At 43.8% G+C, this 15,450-nt stretch overlaps 1 protein-coding gene across 2 annotated transcripts in view; it reads left to right on the top strand.

Moving 5' to 3' along the window:
• The window catches only part of LOC126355988 (serine/threonine-protein kinase 32B), a 635,590-nt gene extending 621,294 nt beyond the window's left edge, over nucleotides 1-14,296 (top strand). For both annotated transcript variants that reach the window (XM_050006606.1, XM_050006607.1), the window contains exon 10: nucleotides 13,560-14,296. In XM_050006606.1, the coding sequence (XP_049862563.1) occupies nucleotides 13,560-14,036 (477 nt within the window). In that variant the 3' untranslated portion in view covers nucleotides 14,037-14,296. The remainder of the gene's footprint in view (nucleotides 1-13,559) is intronic.
• The last annotated feature ends 1,154 nt before the right edge of the window (nucleotides 14,297-15,450 follow it).

Below are 15,450 nucleotides of genomic sequence, written 5' to 3'. Positions count from 1 at the left end.
AAGATTCCGGAATAGTCACCCATTCAGATCTCTGAGAGGGGACTGCCAAGAGGGAAGTGACCATTAGAAGAAGATTGAATAATCAACGAAAGGATAACGGTCTACGAGTCGCAGCGTGGAATAGAAGAAACTTGAACATGGTAGGGAGCTAGAAAGTCTGAAGAGGGAAACACAAAGGCTCAATCTAGATATAGTAGGAGTCGGTGAAGTAAAATGGAAAGAAGGATTTCTGGTCAGATGGGTATAGTGTAAGAACAGCAGCAGAAAATTGTATAACTGAAGTAGGATTCGTTATGAATAGGAAGATTGAGCAGAGAGTGTCTTATTGTGAACAGTTCAGTGATAGGGTTGTTTTTATCAGAATCGACAGCAAACCAACACCGACAACGATAGTTCCGGTATATATGTGCCGACGTCGCAAGCTGAAGATGAAGAGATAGAGAAAGTAAATGAGGATATTGAAAGGGTAATACAGTACGTAAAGGGAGACGAAAACCTACTGGAATGCAGTTGTAGGGGAAGGAGTAGAAGAAAACGTAAAGGAAAATATGGGCTTGGGACAAGGAATGAAAGAGGTGAAAGACTAACTGAGTTCCATAATAAGTTTTAGCTAGTCATAGCGAATATTCTGTTCAAGAATCACAAGAGGAGGAGGTATACATACTTGGAAAAGGTTCAAATGGCTCTGAGCACTATGAGACTTAACATCTTAGGTCATCAGTCCCCTAGAACTTAGAACTAGTTAAACCTAACTAACCTAAGGACATCACACACATCCATGCCCGAGGCAGGCTTCGAACCTGCGACCGTAGCAGTCGCGCGGTTCCGGACTGCGCGCCTAGAACCGCGAGACCACCGCGGCCGGCCATACTTGGAAATGGCCAGTTGATAATGGAAGACTTCAGTTAGATCACATCATGGTCAGACAAGGATTCCGAAATCAGTTTCTGTATGGTAAGGCGTACACAAGAGCAGATATAGACTCATATCACAATGTAGTAACGATGAAGAGGAGGCTGAAGTTTAACAGATTAGTCAGGAAGAATCAATAAGCAAGGAAGTGGGATACGGAAGGAGTAATAAATGGCGAGACACGCTTGAAGTTCTCTAAGGCTGTAGATAAAGCAATAAAGAGTAGTCTAACAGGCAGTAGAGTTGAAGAGGAACGGACATCTCTAATAAGGGCAATCACAGAAGCTCGAAAGAAAAACATATGTACAAAGAAGAAAAAGAAACCATGCCTAACAGAAGGAATACTCAGCTGATCGGTGAAAGAAGGAAGTGAAAGAATATTCAGGGAATTGCTGGAATACAAAAATAAAGACGCTGAGGAACGAAATAAATAGGGTATGCAGGGAAGCTAAGAAGAAATGGTTTCATAAAAGATGCGAAGAAATCGAAAAAGAAATTATAGTCGGAAGGACTGATAGCGTATAGGAAAGTCGGAACAACCTTCGGTGAAATTAAAAGCTTTGATCGTAATATTAGGAGTGCAAACGTAATTCCATCATTAACTGCAGAGGAGAGAGTGGATAGCTGGAAAGAGTACATTGAGGGCCTCTATGAGAGGGAAGATTTGTCTGGTGTGTACAAGAAGAAACAGGGGTCGATTTAGAAGAAACAGAATCAGAATCTAAGAGACCTTTTGGGAATTAAGATCAAATAAGGCAGGAGAGATCGACAATATTCCATAAGAATTTCTAAAATCATTAGGGAAAGTGGTAACAAAACGACTATTCACGTTGGTGTGTAGAATATATGAGTCTGACGACATACCATCTGACTTTCGGAAAGATGTCATCCACACAATTCCGAAGTCTACAAGAGCTGCCAAGTGCGAAAATTATCGCACAATCAGCTTAACAGCTCATGCATCCAAGTTGCTGATAGGAATAATATACAGAAGAATGGAAAAGAAAATTGAGACTACTTTAGATGATGATCAGTTTGACTTTAGGAAACGTAAAGGTACCAGAGCGGCAATTCAGACGTTGTGGTTGATAATGGAAACAAGACTAAAGAAAAATCGAGACCCTTTCAGAGGATTTGTCGATCTAGAAAAAGCATTCGACAATATGAAATTGTGCAAGATGTTCGAAATTCTGAGAAAAATAGGGGTAAGCTATAGGGAGAGAAGGGTAATATACAATAGGTGCAAGAATCAAGAGGGAATAGTGAGAGTGGGTGACCGGGAATAGTAGGCTCGGATTAAAATGGGTATAAGACAGGGATGGAGTTTTTCGCTCCTACTATTCAATCTGTATATCGAGGAAGCTATGATGGAAAGAAAAGAAAGTTTCAGGAGTGGAATTAAAATTCAAGGTGAAAGGATATCAATGATTCTACTCGTTGATGACGTTGTTATCCTGAGTGAAAGTGAAGAAGAATTACATTAACAACTGAACGGAATGGAGGGTCTGATGAGTATAGAATATGGACTGAGAGTAAATCGAAGAAAGACAAAAGTAATAAGAAGTAGCAGAACTGAGTGAGAAACTTAACGTCAGCATTGATTGTCACGTAGTAGATAAAGTTAATGAATTCTGCTACCTGGGCAGCAAAATACTCAATCACAGACGGAGCAAGGAGGATGTCAAAGGCAGACTAGCAGTAGCAAAATGGGCATTCCTGGACACGAGAAATCTACTAGTATCAAACAAAGGCCTTAATTTGAGGAATAATTTTCTGAGAAATGTGGAAATTTTTGGTAAATTGCTATTGGATCATACTGCTGAGGTCATCGTTCACTAGGCTTAAACGCTACTTAATCAAACTGAAACTAACTTACGCTAAGGACAACACACACAGCCCTATTCCCGAGGGAGAACCCGAAGAACCTCCGAGGGGTGGAGGGGGGGGGGGGGGGGGGGGGAGGTCGTGGGGGAGCGACAGCCACGCGAATTGTGGCAAGGCGCCCTTGACTGAGCGGCTTATTTTCTTAGAATATACGTTTGGAGCACAGCACTGTATGGTAGTGAAACATTTTTTGTGGGTAAACCGGAACAGAAAAGAGTCGAAGTATCTGAGATGTAGTGCTACACACGACTGGTTGACTGATATGGTAAGGAACGAGGAGTTCCCGCACAGAATCGGAGAGGAAAGGAATATGTGCGAAACACTGACAAGGAGAAGGTACAGGATGATAGGAAACTCTTCCATGGTACTAGAGGGAGGTGTAGAGAGCAAAAACTGTAGGAAGACAAACATTGGAATACATGTAGCAGTTAATTGAGGATGTAGGTCGCAAGTGCTACTCTGACACGAAGAAGTTGGCACAGGAGAGAAATTCGTGGGGGGCTGCACAAACCAGTCAGAAGACTGATGATTCAGAAAAGAAAAGAAAAATGAGGGAAGAGATGCAGGTCTTCAACAACAATTCGTCGCAGTGTCTCCCGGCTGATTCCAAACTGCTTTACAGCTTGTCTGATGGTTTACCTGGGGCTGGTTTGAAGCAGTGTGTATGTTCTAGATGTTTTCGGGTGTTTTCACCCTTTTTGGACAACCGGCATTGCGAACACTGTCATCACGAACACTACCCATTCTCTGAAACTTGGGAATCAAATTCTTGATTATTAGGATAATAGGACCGCTGATCACCAGCTTGAACTCGGTCGCAAACTTCCTTTGAGCCGCAGTCGGGTTGTTGTTGGTCGTCTAGCAGTCCTACACGGCACTGTGCGCTCAGGCACGCTGTGCCGTGACATTTTCACGTGCAAATGCCCGACAACAAGGTGCGTGCGCATGCGCATACTAATTCTCATCGTCCTCCTCGGCCAACCGTGCAGTTTGAACGACCTAACGAAAACCGTTCAGAAATTATGATGGTTTTATTTCATACAGTTAAAAATTATCACCCTGTATTTTCTGAATGTATTCCAATCTCTGTCTTACTGTGCAGTTTTTACCCTCTACAGCTCCCTCCAGTACCATAGAAGTCATTCCCTGATGTCTTAACAAATGTCCTATCATTCTGTCCCTTCTTCTTGTCAGTGTTTTCCACATGATCTTTTTCTCTCCGATTCTGTGCAGAACTTCTTAATTCCTTACCTTATCACCCCACCTAATTTTCAGCATTCATCAGCAGTACCGCATCTCAAATGTTAGATTCTCTTCTGTTCCTGTTTTCCCACATTCCACTTTCCGCTACTATAAAATGTTGAGCTCAAAAAGTACATTCTCAGATATTTCTTCCTCAGATTAAAGCCTATGTTTGATAATTCCTTCTGCCAGGAATGCCATTTTCCCAGTGCTACGCTGCTTTTGATCCCCTCCTTGCTCAGTCTGCCATTGATTATTTTGATGCTTAGGTAGGAGAATTCCTTGACTTGGTCTACTTAATGATCACCAGTAGCCCGCATCTCGTGGTTGTGATGTAGGGTTCTCGCTTCCCACCCCCGGGTTCCCGGGTTCGATTCCCGGGGGGGTCAGACATTTTCTCTGCCTCGTGATGACTGGGTGTTGTGTGATGTCCTTAGGTTAGTTAGGTTTAAGTAGTTCTAAGTTCTAGGGGACTGATGACCATAGATGTTAAGTCCCATAGTGCTCAGAGCATTTGAATGATCACTAGTTAAGATGTTAAGTTGCCCTTAGTTCTCATTTCTGCTACTTTCCATTACTCTCGAGTTTTACTCTCATTGCATATTCTATATTCATTAGACTGTACATTCCATTCGACAGGTCATGTAAATCTTCTTCACTTTCACTGAGGATAGCAATGTTATCAGCCAATCTTAACATTGATATCCTTTCGCTCTGAAATGTAATCTAATTCTCGAATCGTTCTTTTATGTTCAGCACTACTTCTTCAACGTAGAGACTGATCATTAGGGGCAAAAGACTACGTCCCTGTCTTATACCGTTTTTAATTCTAGCACTTCGTTTAAAGTATTCTAATCTTGGCTCTTGGCTCTTGTACATACTTGATATTACCCGTTCTTATTATTTCAGGATTTTGAACATAAAGCACCATTTTACATTGTCAAACACTTTTCCCAGATCGGCAGATCATATGGACGTGTCTTAATTTTTCCTCAGTCTTGCTTCCATTGTCAACCGAAATGTCAGAAGTGCCTCTTTGGCGCCTCTTCTTTTCCTAAAACGAAATTGATGGTCACCTAATAGATTCTCAGTTTCCTTTTCAATTCTTGTGTATATTATTCTTGTCAGCAAACAGGATGCATGATTTCTAAAGCCGATTGTGTGATAGTTCTCGCATTTGTCGGGTCTTACAATCTTGGTAATTGTGTGGATGATATTTTTCCGAAAGTCGGATTGTGTGTCACCAGTTCTCATACATTCTACTCACCAATGTGGATAGCCGTTTTTTTGCCACGTATGGTTTTAGAAATTCCATTGGAATCCATCCCTTCTGCATTATTTGATTTTGAGTCTTCCTTAGCTCTTCTAAATTCTGATCCTAATAATGGATCCTCTTTCTGTTCCCTTCGCCTCGTAGAGGCCCTCAATATACTCTTTCCGCCTATCCGCTCTCTCCTGGGCATTTAACAGTGGAATTACCATTTTACTCCTAATGTTAACGCCCTTGCTCTTAATTTCATAGAAGGCTGTCTTGAGTTTTCTGTATAGTTAGTCCTTGCAACAATAATTTTTTTTTTTTATTTCTCCACATTTTTCGTGTTGTTATTTCGTTTTAGCTTCCTTCTAGAAACGGGACTATCTGGCAATTTCCAGAATGAGATTTTCACTCTGCCGCGGAGTGTGCGCAGATATGAAACTTCCTGGCAGATTAAAACTGTGTGCCGCACCGAAACTCGTACTCGGGACCTTTGCCTTTCGCGAGCAAGAGCTCTACCATCTCAGCTACCCAAGCACAACTCACGCCCCGTCCTCACAGCTTTACTTCTGCCAGTACCTCGTCTCCTACCTTGCTAACTTCTGGAAACATCCCCCAGGCTGTGGCTAAGCCATGTCTCCGCAATATCCTTTCTTTCAGGAGTGCTAGTTCTGCAAAGTTCGCAGGAGATATTCGGTAAAGTTTGGTAGGTAGGAGACGAGGTACTGGCAGAAGTAAAGCTGTGAGTACCGGGCGTGAGTCGTGCTTCGGTAGCTCAGATGGTAGAGCACTTGCCCGCGAAAGGCAAAGGTCCCGAGTTCGAGTCTCGGTCGGGCACACAGTTTTAATCTGCCAGGAAGTTTCTTATCCGGCAATAGGTTTTTTGTAATTTTTTATATTTATGGTACGTGAAGCTCTAAACTCAAATACACCCTAAGACAAAAAAAAAAAAAAAAAAAGAACAATGCCGCACCATGAAGGAATTATCGTAATGGGATGGCAGTTATTCAACTTGATACATATTAATAGCGTTTTGGGTGTCCTTCTGAGGCATATCGTGCCAAATTCTGTCCAGTTGGCGCTTTATATCGTCGAAATCCCGAGATAGTCTGAGGGTCTTATCCGTAATGCTCCCAACGTTCGCAGCTGGGGAGAGATTCAGCGGCCTTCCTGACCAAGGCAGGGTTTGGCAAGCACAAAGAGAAGCGGCCCATCTCTCGCTATGTGTGGGCGAGCATTGTCTTATTGAAACGTAAGGGCAACAAAAAGAGGCGTAGAATATCGCCGACGTATCGGTGCTCTATAGGGATGCCATGGATGACAACCAAAGAGATCCTGCTTTGAGACCGAATGACACCCCACACCGTCACTCTTAGTCGTTGGGCTGTATGGTGGATGACATTGATTAAGGTATCCGATCCGTCCGAGGCGTTTCCAGACACGCCTTCGGCCTGGACTCTCATGACTGAAGTAGAGTTGTCTTCAGCGATGAGTCCCACTTCCATATGGCCCCGATAACCGCAAAGGGCCCTCCAAACACCTTCGGATTTTTGACGACCTAAAGCGCCAATTGGACAGAATTTGGCACTATATCCCTCAGAAGGACATCCAACAACTCAATCAATAGATGCAAAGCCGAAAATATGCTTTCATAAGCGCCAGAGGTGTGCTCATGCAAATTTTTGAAGCTGTTTCTCTCGAATAAATAATCCATTTTTTTTTCAAACGGTATCCATTTTTTTGTCTGTACACATACATCACATGTACAGATTTTCGTCACTTTCCGATAATTCCTTCGTGGTGCGTTGTTTGTTTTTTGTCTTGGAGTGTACGTCTCTCCCACAACAGTCCGATGTAACTTTCAAAAATACCTGACAAAATGGATTTGAAGTTTTCCGACCATTTTGAATATGATAAACTAAGAGGGTCCTTTCAACAAGCGGAGTTGTAATGTGGTCCAGTGCTCACTAACGGTCTGGAGGGAGGCGCGGTTTCGAGTCTAGATACAATAAAGACTTTTAGACAAAGGTAAATGTTGTATTAGGGTTTTCGTGAAGCGTAGAATACATAAGGCGCACGAGACTGGTAATCGCTAGAGCGAGTGTCGTTTCGGTGATTCATTACAAAAAACGATTCTTAAATATCCATCTTTTATACAGAATTTTTAGTCAAGACTGTACAATTAAAAAATTACAAGTTCAATTTTTTCTGCCTTTTTGTATTTCATTCTTCATGTAAATGCTCACAGCCCATGTACGTTTTTTTAAAAAGCTTCACTCCACCAGGATTCTAACCCCCCCCCCCCCCCCTCCCCTCAGGCGAGCACTCTACCACATAGCCACCTCGCATGTAGAAAGACCACTCCCTCGGTTTAAGCTGCTTCTCTGTAGTATTTTTGAGAGTTGCGTCGAATTGCTTTGGGAGAGGTGTATTTGCGTTCTGAGCTTCATGTACCGTAAATATAACAACTTACCAAAATCCGTGTTCAACTTATAAGCACTGCCGCAATCGAACTGATGTCATGTGGACGTTCCTTTTATTCCCAGTGTTTGTGAGACCATTATCTGAGAGCGCAATCAGAAATTAGGTAGCACCTTCTCCTCCCCCGACTATCATCAACATTAGGGACTAACTAAACTATAGAACGAAAAAGAATTTTCCCTGAACACTTTTATTTTTACAACTACCAAACATATAAATTTATTTTTCGCTAGTGTTTTACTAACCCATAAGCGAATTAGACAATGAGACAATTGATACACCTTATTTCTATCATCATTTTTTGTGGAATGATACAGCAAATTTCAGTACATCGTGAGCGGTACCCGCAACTCCTTGTCATAAAAGGAAACTAACTGTCTACATCGAAGGCAGTGACCTGTTTCCGCTGCACCATTCGTCCTCCTAGAGTCACTTGCTGCACCCACACCCTGCATCCCCGTTTAAAGACAACCCGTTTAAAAGGCGTGCGCTGTACTTGGGGCTACTGTGTGTGAATCTTGTGACTTCCAGACTCCTTGGTTGTGAACTGACAGAAATCGGAAGATTCAGGCTGCCAATGCGTTTTACCCTATCACTGGAACTAATAATTATAATAGTAATACAATCTAGGCACTACAGCAGTGTAGTAGCCATTACCTACGAGGGTCACTGCATAAGTCATAGCAGCTATGGTATATTTTGCGATAGTGCTCAATGTGAGGATCTCACGATGAGCATTGAAGCGGTACGACTGTGTATATCTGAATGCTTCCAGAACAGGAGGTCGCGGTGAAGTTGAAATGAATCACACTCATAGGAACTACGATTAAATTCATTGTGCACTAGTACAAATGGAACAAAAATGAATCAAAATCAACTACTGTGCTTGAAAACAGTTCCCCAGTGCACACACACGGCGTTTACAACGATGGGGTAATCTATGAATGCTTTTGGAATCGCCATCAATGTGTGTCAGGCGTCACCGAAATACTGCGAGGACATTCACCCTATCTGCAAAACGCCTCCCACGCAGTGGTCTCCTTACTTGTGGAATGAGTTCCAAGTCGAGTGGACAGAGGTCTGGTGAGTAGATCGGATGAAGAGGGGGGAGGGGTGGATGATCCATTCTGTAGCATTGTCAACTTCATACTGAATGTTTCAGGCGCTACCGAGCCATCTTCGAATGCGATCGGTTGATTTCGGTAATGTCTGCAGCGGGCTTTCAAATGTACAGTATTTACTGTGATTAAGGTAATGCGAAACTTTCGCACAATATACCATGGTTGCCGAGACTTACGTAATGACCCTCGTAGCTACTGTTGTGTTATGCCTTCAGTTAGTTCGTTTATGTGTATACAGGGCTTTCCGTAAGAGTGTGCAAAAATTTAACAGTGGCTAGAGAATTCTCCACTGACTAAATTTAAGTAGGGAAGCTGGGCTCGAAGAAGTCAGCTTAAGGAGACGGAATTAAATCTGACTACCTGTTTGTCTAGCATTACTGCTTTCCAGCTTATTTGCAACTGGAACGTGTACAAGTATACACGAACTGTGCTATTTATTTACATGTACATTGGTTTATTTACTGTAAGGAACAAGGAACGAGCCTGATTACCAGGAAGTCATGTTTTAGATTTTGTTTACTTTACTTGTCCATATGGTGGCTCTGTTATATCGTATGTACATTGTCCCGTGACACAAAGTGCCATGAATCAACGACAGACTCATTCACAACTCAGTGTTATTCAGAGATGTACAGTACAATACAATGGAGCCGTACCGGTACAGTATTTGCTCGTCGCCGGATTGGAAGGCAAGATTCTATTTCAATGACTGCGAGGTCATCTGATCTGAATCCCCTTCATTAGCTCCTACTGGGGTACCTAAAGTAACTTTTGTATGAGATCGCAATGGATACGGAGATGGAATTAGTTGCCAGAATTGTAGCTGCCTGTCATGTGCTTCGAAACACCAGGGATATTTGTCAGGGTGCGTCAGAACGTTGTTCGCCGATGTCATGCTAGCATTGAGGTTGATAGCCGTCAGTTTCAGCACATGTTATTAGATACAGTAGAAATGGTACGTTCATTATGTCAATGATGGTATTTACAATTAACTGATGTAAACTGTTCAGTGGCGCATCCTCGACGTCCTGTTAAATTTATGCTCGCACTTACAGAAATATCCTGTATGTGATATATATGCCTCATTGTGAGTGTCAAAAATGCCTGGTACAGAAACTGTGTGTAGTGGGTGGACTTCGTAAGGAACAACTTGTCTACATGTTTATCTGATAAAGTGTAACCTCCACCACATTGTGTCACACGTTAAGGCGAGTACTTGAAAAAAAATGTAATTGTTGGTAAATTATCCACCTACCTCTGCAATTTTGCAAAGTAGTGGTAATAATAATAACTGCCAAAAACAGTTCAATTTGTTGACCAAAACAGTTAAGGAAACCTTTAATGTTTATCACTCGGAAAATTTCATTTTACCTCTTGAAAATATCTAATCTAAATTGTTTCCTCTTTTATTGTGATTGTATAATTGATAAGATTGTTCTAAATTAATTATTCAACAAACTTGCATCTGACTGCGTCTGTGAACTTGTTTCTTGCACCCCTCCAATTTGCCAGAAATGCACATGTATTTGACTCAGCAATCAAGTTTAAGAGAATAATGCCTTTTGTGCAATGGCATTAAGATGGTACTGGGAAATTAACTTTTGGCCCTGATATTTACTTAATTAAATTATACACTACTGGCCATTAAAATTGCTACATCACGAAGCTGACGTGCTACAGACGCGAAATTTAAACGACAGGAAGAAGATGCTGTGATATGCAAATGATTAGATTTTCAGAGGATTCATACGAGGTTGGCGCGGGTGGAAACACCTACAACGTGATGACATGAGGAACGTTTCCAACCGATTTCTCATACACAAACAGCATTTGACCGGCGTTGCCTGGTGAAACGTTATTGTGATGTCTCGTGTAAGGAGGAGAAATGCGTACCATCTCGTTTCCGACATTGATAAAGGTAGAATTGTAGCCTATCCCGACTGCGGTTTATCCTGGCGCGAAATTGCTGTTCGCGTTTGTCGAGATCCAATGACTGTTAGTAGAACATGGAATCGGAGGTTCAGGAGGGTAATACGGAACGCTGTGCTGGGTCCCAACGGCCTCGTATGAGTAGCTGTCGAGATGGCAGGAATCTTATCCGCATGGCTGTAACGGATCGTATAGCCATGTCTCGATCCCTGAGTCAACAGATGGGGACGTTTGCAAGACAACAACCATCTGCACTAACAGTTCCAAGACGTTTAAAGCAGAATGGACTATCAGATCGAAGACCATGGCTGCAGTTACCCCTAACGCTGCATCAGAGGCAGAAGCGACTGCGATGGTGTACTCAACGACGAACCTGGGTGCACGAATGGCAAAACGTCATTTTTTCGAATGAATCCATGTTCTGTTTAAAGCATCATGATCCTCGCATCCGTGTTTGGTGACATCGCGATGAACGCACTTTAGAAGCGTGTATTCATCATCGCCTTACTGGCGTATCACCTGTCGTGATGGTATGGGGTGCCATTGGTTACACGTCTCAGTCACCTCTTGCCCGCATTGACGGCGCTTTGAACAGTGGACGTTACATTTGAGATGTGTTACGACCCCTGGCACTACCCTTCATTCGATCCCTGCGAAACCCTACATTTCAGAAGGATAATGCAAGACCGCATGTTGCAGGTCCTTTACGGGCCTTTCTGGGTACAGAAAATGTTCGACTGCTACCCTGGCCAGCACATTCTCCAGATCTCTCACCAACTGAAAACATTTGGTCATGGTGACAGAGCAACTGGCTCGTCACAATACGCCAGTGACTACTCTTAATGAACTGTGGTATCGTGTTGAGGCTGCATGGGCAGCTATACCTGCACACGCCATCCAAGTTCTGTTTGACGCAATGCGCAGGCGTATCAAAGCCGTTATTATGGCCAGAGGTGGTTGTTCTTGGTACTGATTTCTCAGTATCTATGCACCGAAATTGAGTGAAAATGTAATCACATGTCAGTCCTAGTATAATATATTTGTCCAATGAATATCCGTTTATCATCCGCATTTCCTCTTGGTGTAGCAATTTTAATTTCCAGTAGTGTATCTTGACTTGAATAATGCTAGTTGCGCAATGGCATAAAATTAGTTATTTCAATTATCTTTGTTTTTATTACGTTAGCTCGACCAAAATCGATTTCAGACCATGAATTGCGCATATATATTGCATAGAGGCCTCATTTTCCTTACATTCTTTCATTGGTGGGTAACTTTACTTTACTACTCATTTTCATATTCAGTACAAGCAAAGGACGTGGATTATGATTCAGGCTGTTAGATTTAAACACACTTTTAAGTCATACACAAAACCTACCATTTCAAAAAATTTTGTAGCATGAATCACTCTTACAAAATTATTTACAAAACGCTTACTGCGTCAAACCTTGGACATACAAATCCTAGCTGTGAACATTATCTAACAAAAACCAATATGAAATGATTATACAGCGTGATCAGAAAATGTGTGAAATGCCTGTATGGGTGTTACAAGGCAGGTGGTACTGAGACATAAATGTTAAGAAAAAAAATCGATACGTTACGCCGTTTTCGGGTTATTTAGCATTGAAGTCAGCCAATCAGATCGTCGCGCGCGTAAATTCAAGTTTCAGCCAACGATTGCGTAAATTCTACGCTAAATAACTGGGAAACGAGACAAAGCTACGCCCCGATTGGCAAAATTCTACGCTAAATAACTGGGAAACGGATTAATGTATCGAATTTTTTTCTTAACATTTATGTCTCAGTACAACCTGCCCTGTAACATCTCTACAAGCATTTCACACATTTTGTGACCAACCTGCATATCTTCTCTCAAACTTGGGACCTTTGCCTTTCGCGGGCAACATTGCAGAACTAGCACTCCTGAAAGAAAGGATATTGCGGAGACATGGCTTAGCCACAGCGTGGGGGATGTTTCCAGAATGAGATTTTCACTCTGCAGAGAGGTGTGCGCTGATATGAAACTTCCTGGCAGATTAAAACTGTGTGCAGCACCGAAACTCGTACACGGGACCTTTACCTTTCGCGGGCAAGACCTCTACCATCTGAGCTACCCAAGGACGACTCACACCCTGTCCTCACAGCTTTACTTCTGCCAGTACCTCGTCTCCTACCTTGCAAACTTCTGGAAACATCCCCCAGGCTGTGGCTAAGCCATGTCTCCGCAATATCCTTTCTTTCGGGAGTGCTAGTTCTGCAAAGTTCGCAGGAGATCTTCGGTAAAGTTTGGTAGGTAGGAGACGAGGTACTGGCAGAAGTAAAGCTGTGAGGACGGTGTGTGAGTCGTACTTGGGTAGCTCAGGTCATAGAGCACTTGCCCGCGAAAGGCAAAGGTCCCGAGTTCGAGTCTCGGTCCGGCACACTGTTAGTGTTTTTTTTTTGCGCGCTCGGCCGGCCCTCTTAACCATCAAAAATCCTCTACTCCAAGATATTATACTCATTCCACCTTGCGGTTGGCAACTACCGACTTTTTTTTCTGGAGCTACCCTGATCAGACATTAGCACATACCTTTGACTCTCATCAGATAACTACCCCCAGATTAGGAACCACTGCTCTAATGTGAACACTTCGCCATTGGACGGTAACGTCGCCCGTCGTTCTGTCCCATTCCGCTGGTGTTTATTCGGCCTTTACAGGACTAAAACTGTAGGTACCCCACGGTCCTTTTCAGGTTGACTGCGACCTGCCAGCGGAGAATCAGCTGAGTCACGTCCCGGAGTTCAGAGTGTACAACCGCGAGAGGGTGCTGGCGATGGAGCAGAAGGAGAAGGCGTGGGAGGAGGAGCTGGCGGCGGCCATGGCGGCGTCGGAGGCGGTCTCCGCCGTGGTGCCCGCCACCGCACTGTCGCCCCACAGCGCCTCCTGCCCACGGCTCGACAGCACCGGCGCCCCCACCTCCGGCAACAACAGCAACGGCAACGGCAACGGCAACAACAACAGCAGCAGCAGCGACAGCAGTGCGGCGCAGCAAGGAGAGCAGCCGCGGCCGCGCTCCGGGTTGCTGCACCGCCACCAGGGGGTCAGCTTCGACGCCGCCATAAACCACCTGCACGACGCCAAGGCGCCGCACCCGGCGCAGCAGGGCGGCAAGGGAGAGCGCGGCAGCGGCGTGCTGCGGCCCGCGACCACCACGCCCGTCTGCCAGTGACCGCGCCTCGCGCTCGGCCTCAGCTACGAATCTTCCGTCTGAGTCTCCACGTCTCCCCGTGTGGGTGAGCGACGCCGCGGTTCCCGCAGTGGTGCCGGAGTAAGCTGCGGTGCGTGCTGCAGGACCGAACACACTCATTCGAAATCGCAGTAAAGAGAGGAGTTCTAAAATGGAAGACTGAAAACGAATTCACTTTTGACACTCGGACAACATGTATATACATGTGAATGAAAATAAATGTTTCATCTTTATTTTTAGAACAGCATTTTATTCGCGATAAAACTCAGAAACGTGGATTGTGGGGAAACCGCAACAGAAGAGAATCGAAGCACTTGAGTCTGGTGCTACAGAAGAATGTCGAAGATTAGGTGGACCGATAAGGTAAGGCATGACGAGGGTCTACACAGATCTGGCGAGGAAACGAATATATGGGACACACTGACAAGAAGAGGGAACAGGATGAAAGGATGTCAGTTAAGGCACAACGGAATGACTTCCGCGGTACATACAGGGTGTTACAAAAAGGTAAGGCCAAACTTTCAGGAAACATTCCTCACACACAAAGAAAGAAAATATGTTATGTTGACATGTGTCCGGAAACGCTTACTTTCCATGTTAGAGCTCATTTTATTACTTCTCTTCAAATCACATTAATCATGGAATGGAAACACACAGCAACAGAACGTACCAGCGTGACTTCAAACACTTTGCTACAGGAAATGTTCAAAATGGCCTCCGTTAGCGAGGATACATGCATCCACCCTTAGTCGCATGGAATCCCTGATGAGCTGATGCAACCCTGGAGAATGGCGAATTGTATCACAGCCGTCCACAATTCGAGCACGAAGAGTCTCTACATTTGGTACCGGGGTTGCGTATTCAAGAGCTTTCAAATGCCCCCATAAATGAAAGTCAAGATGGTTGAGGTCAGGAGAGTGTGGAGGCCATGGAATTGGTCCGCCTCTACCAATCCATCGGTCACCGAATCTGTTGTTGAGAAGCGTACGAACACTTCGACTGAAATGTGCAGGTGCTCCATCGTGCATGAACCACATGTTGTGTCGCATTTGTGAAGGCACATGTTCTAGCAGCACAGGGAGAGTATCCCGTATGAAATGATGGGGGTGAATCGAGGAAGTCCAGTACATACTGACGAAACTAAAATGAGCTCTAACATTGAAATTAAGCGTTTCGGGACACATGTCCACATAACATCTTTTCTTTATTTGTGTGTGAGAAACGTTTCCTGAAACGTTGGCCGTATCTTTTTGTAACACCCTGTATAGAGGTACTATAGAGGATAGTAACTGAAGAGGAAGAAAGAGATTTGAGCACATAGAGCAAATAATTGAGTATATAAACAGAAGTGATTTCTGGCGTTTCCCAAAGTAGTGTTACAGCCCTTTGCTGTTCC

Source organism: Schistocerca gregaria, chromosome 3 (genome assembly GCF_023897955.1).
Source record: "Schistocerca gregaria isolate iqSchGreg1 chromosome 3, iqSchGreg1.2, whole genome shotgun sequence".
In the NCBI taxonomy this organism is placed as follows: Eukaryota; Metazoa; Arthropoda; class Insecta; order Orthoptera; family Acrididae; genus Schistocerca; species Schistocerca gregaria.
Note: the sequence above shows the minus strand (reverse complement) of the source record. Positions and strands in the feature narration are given on the sequence as shown.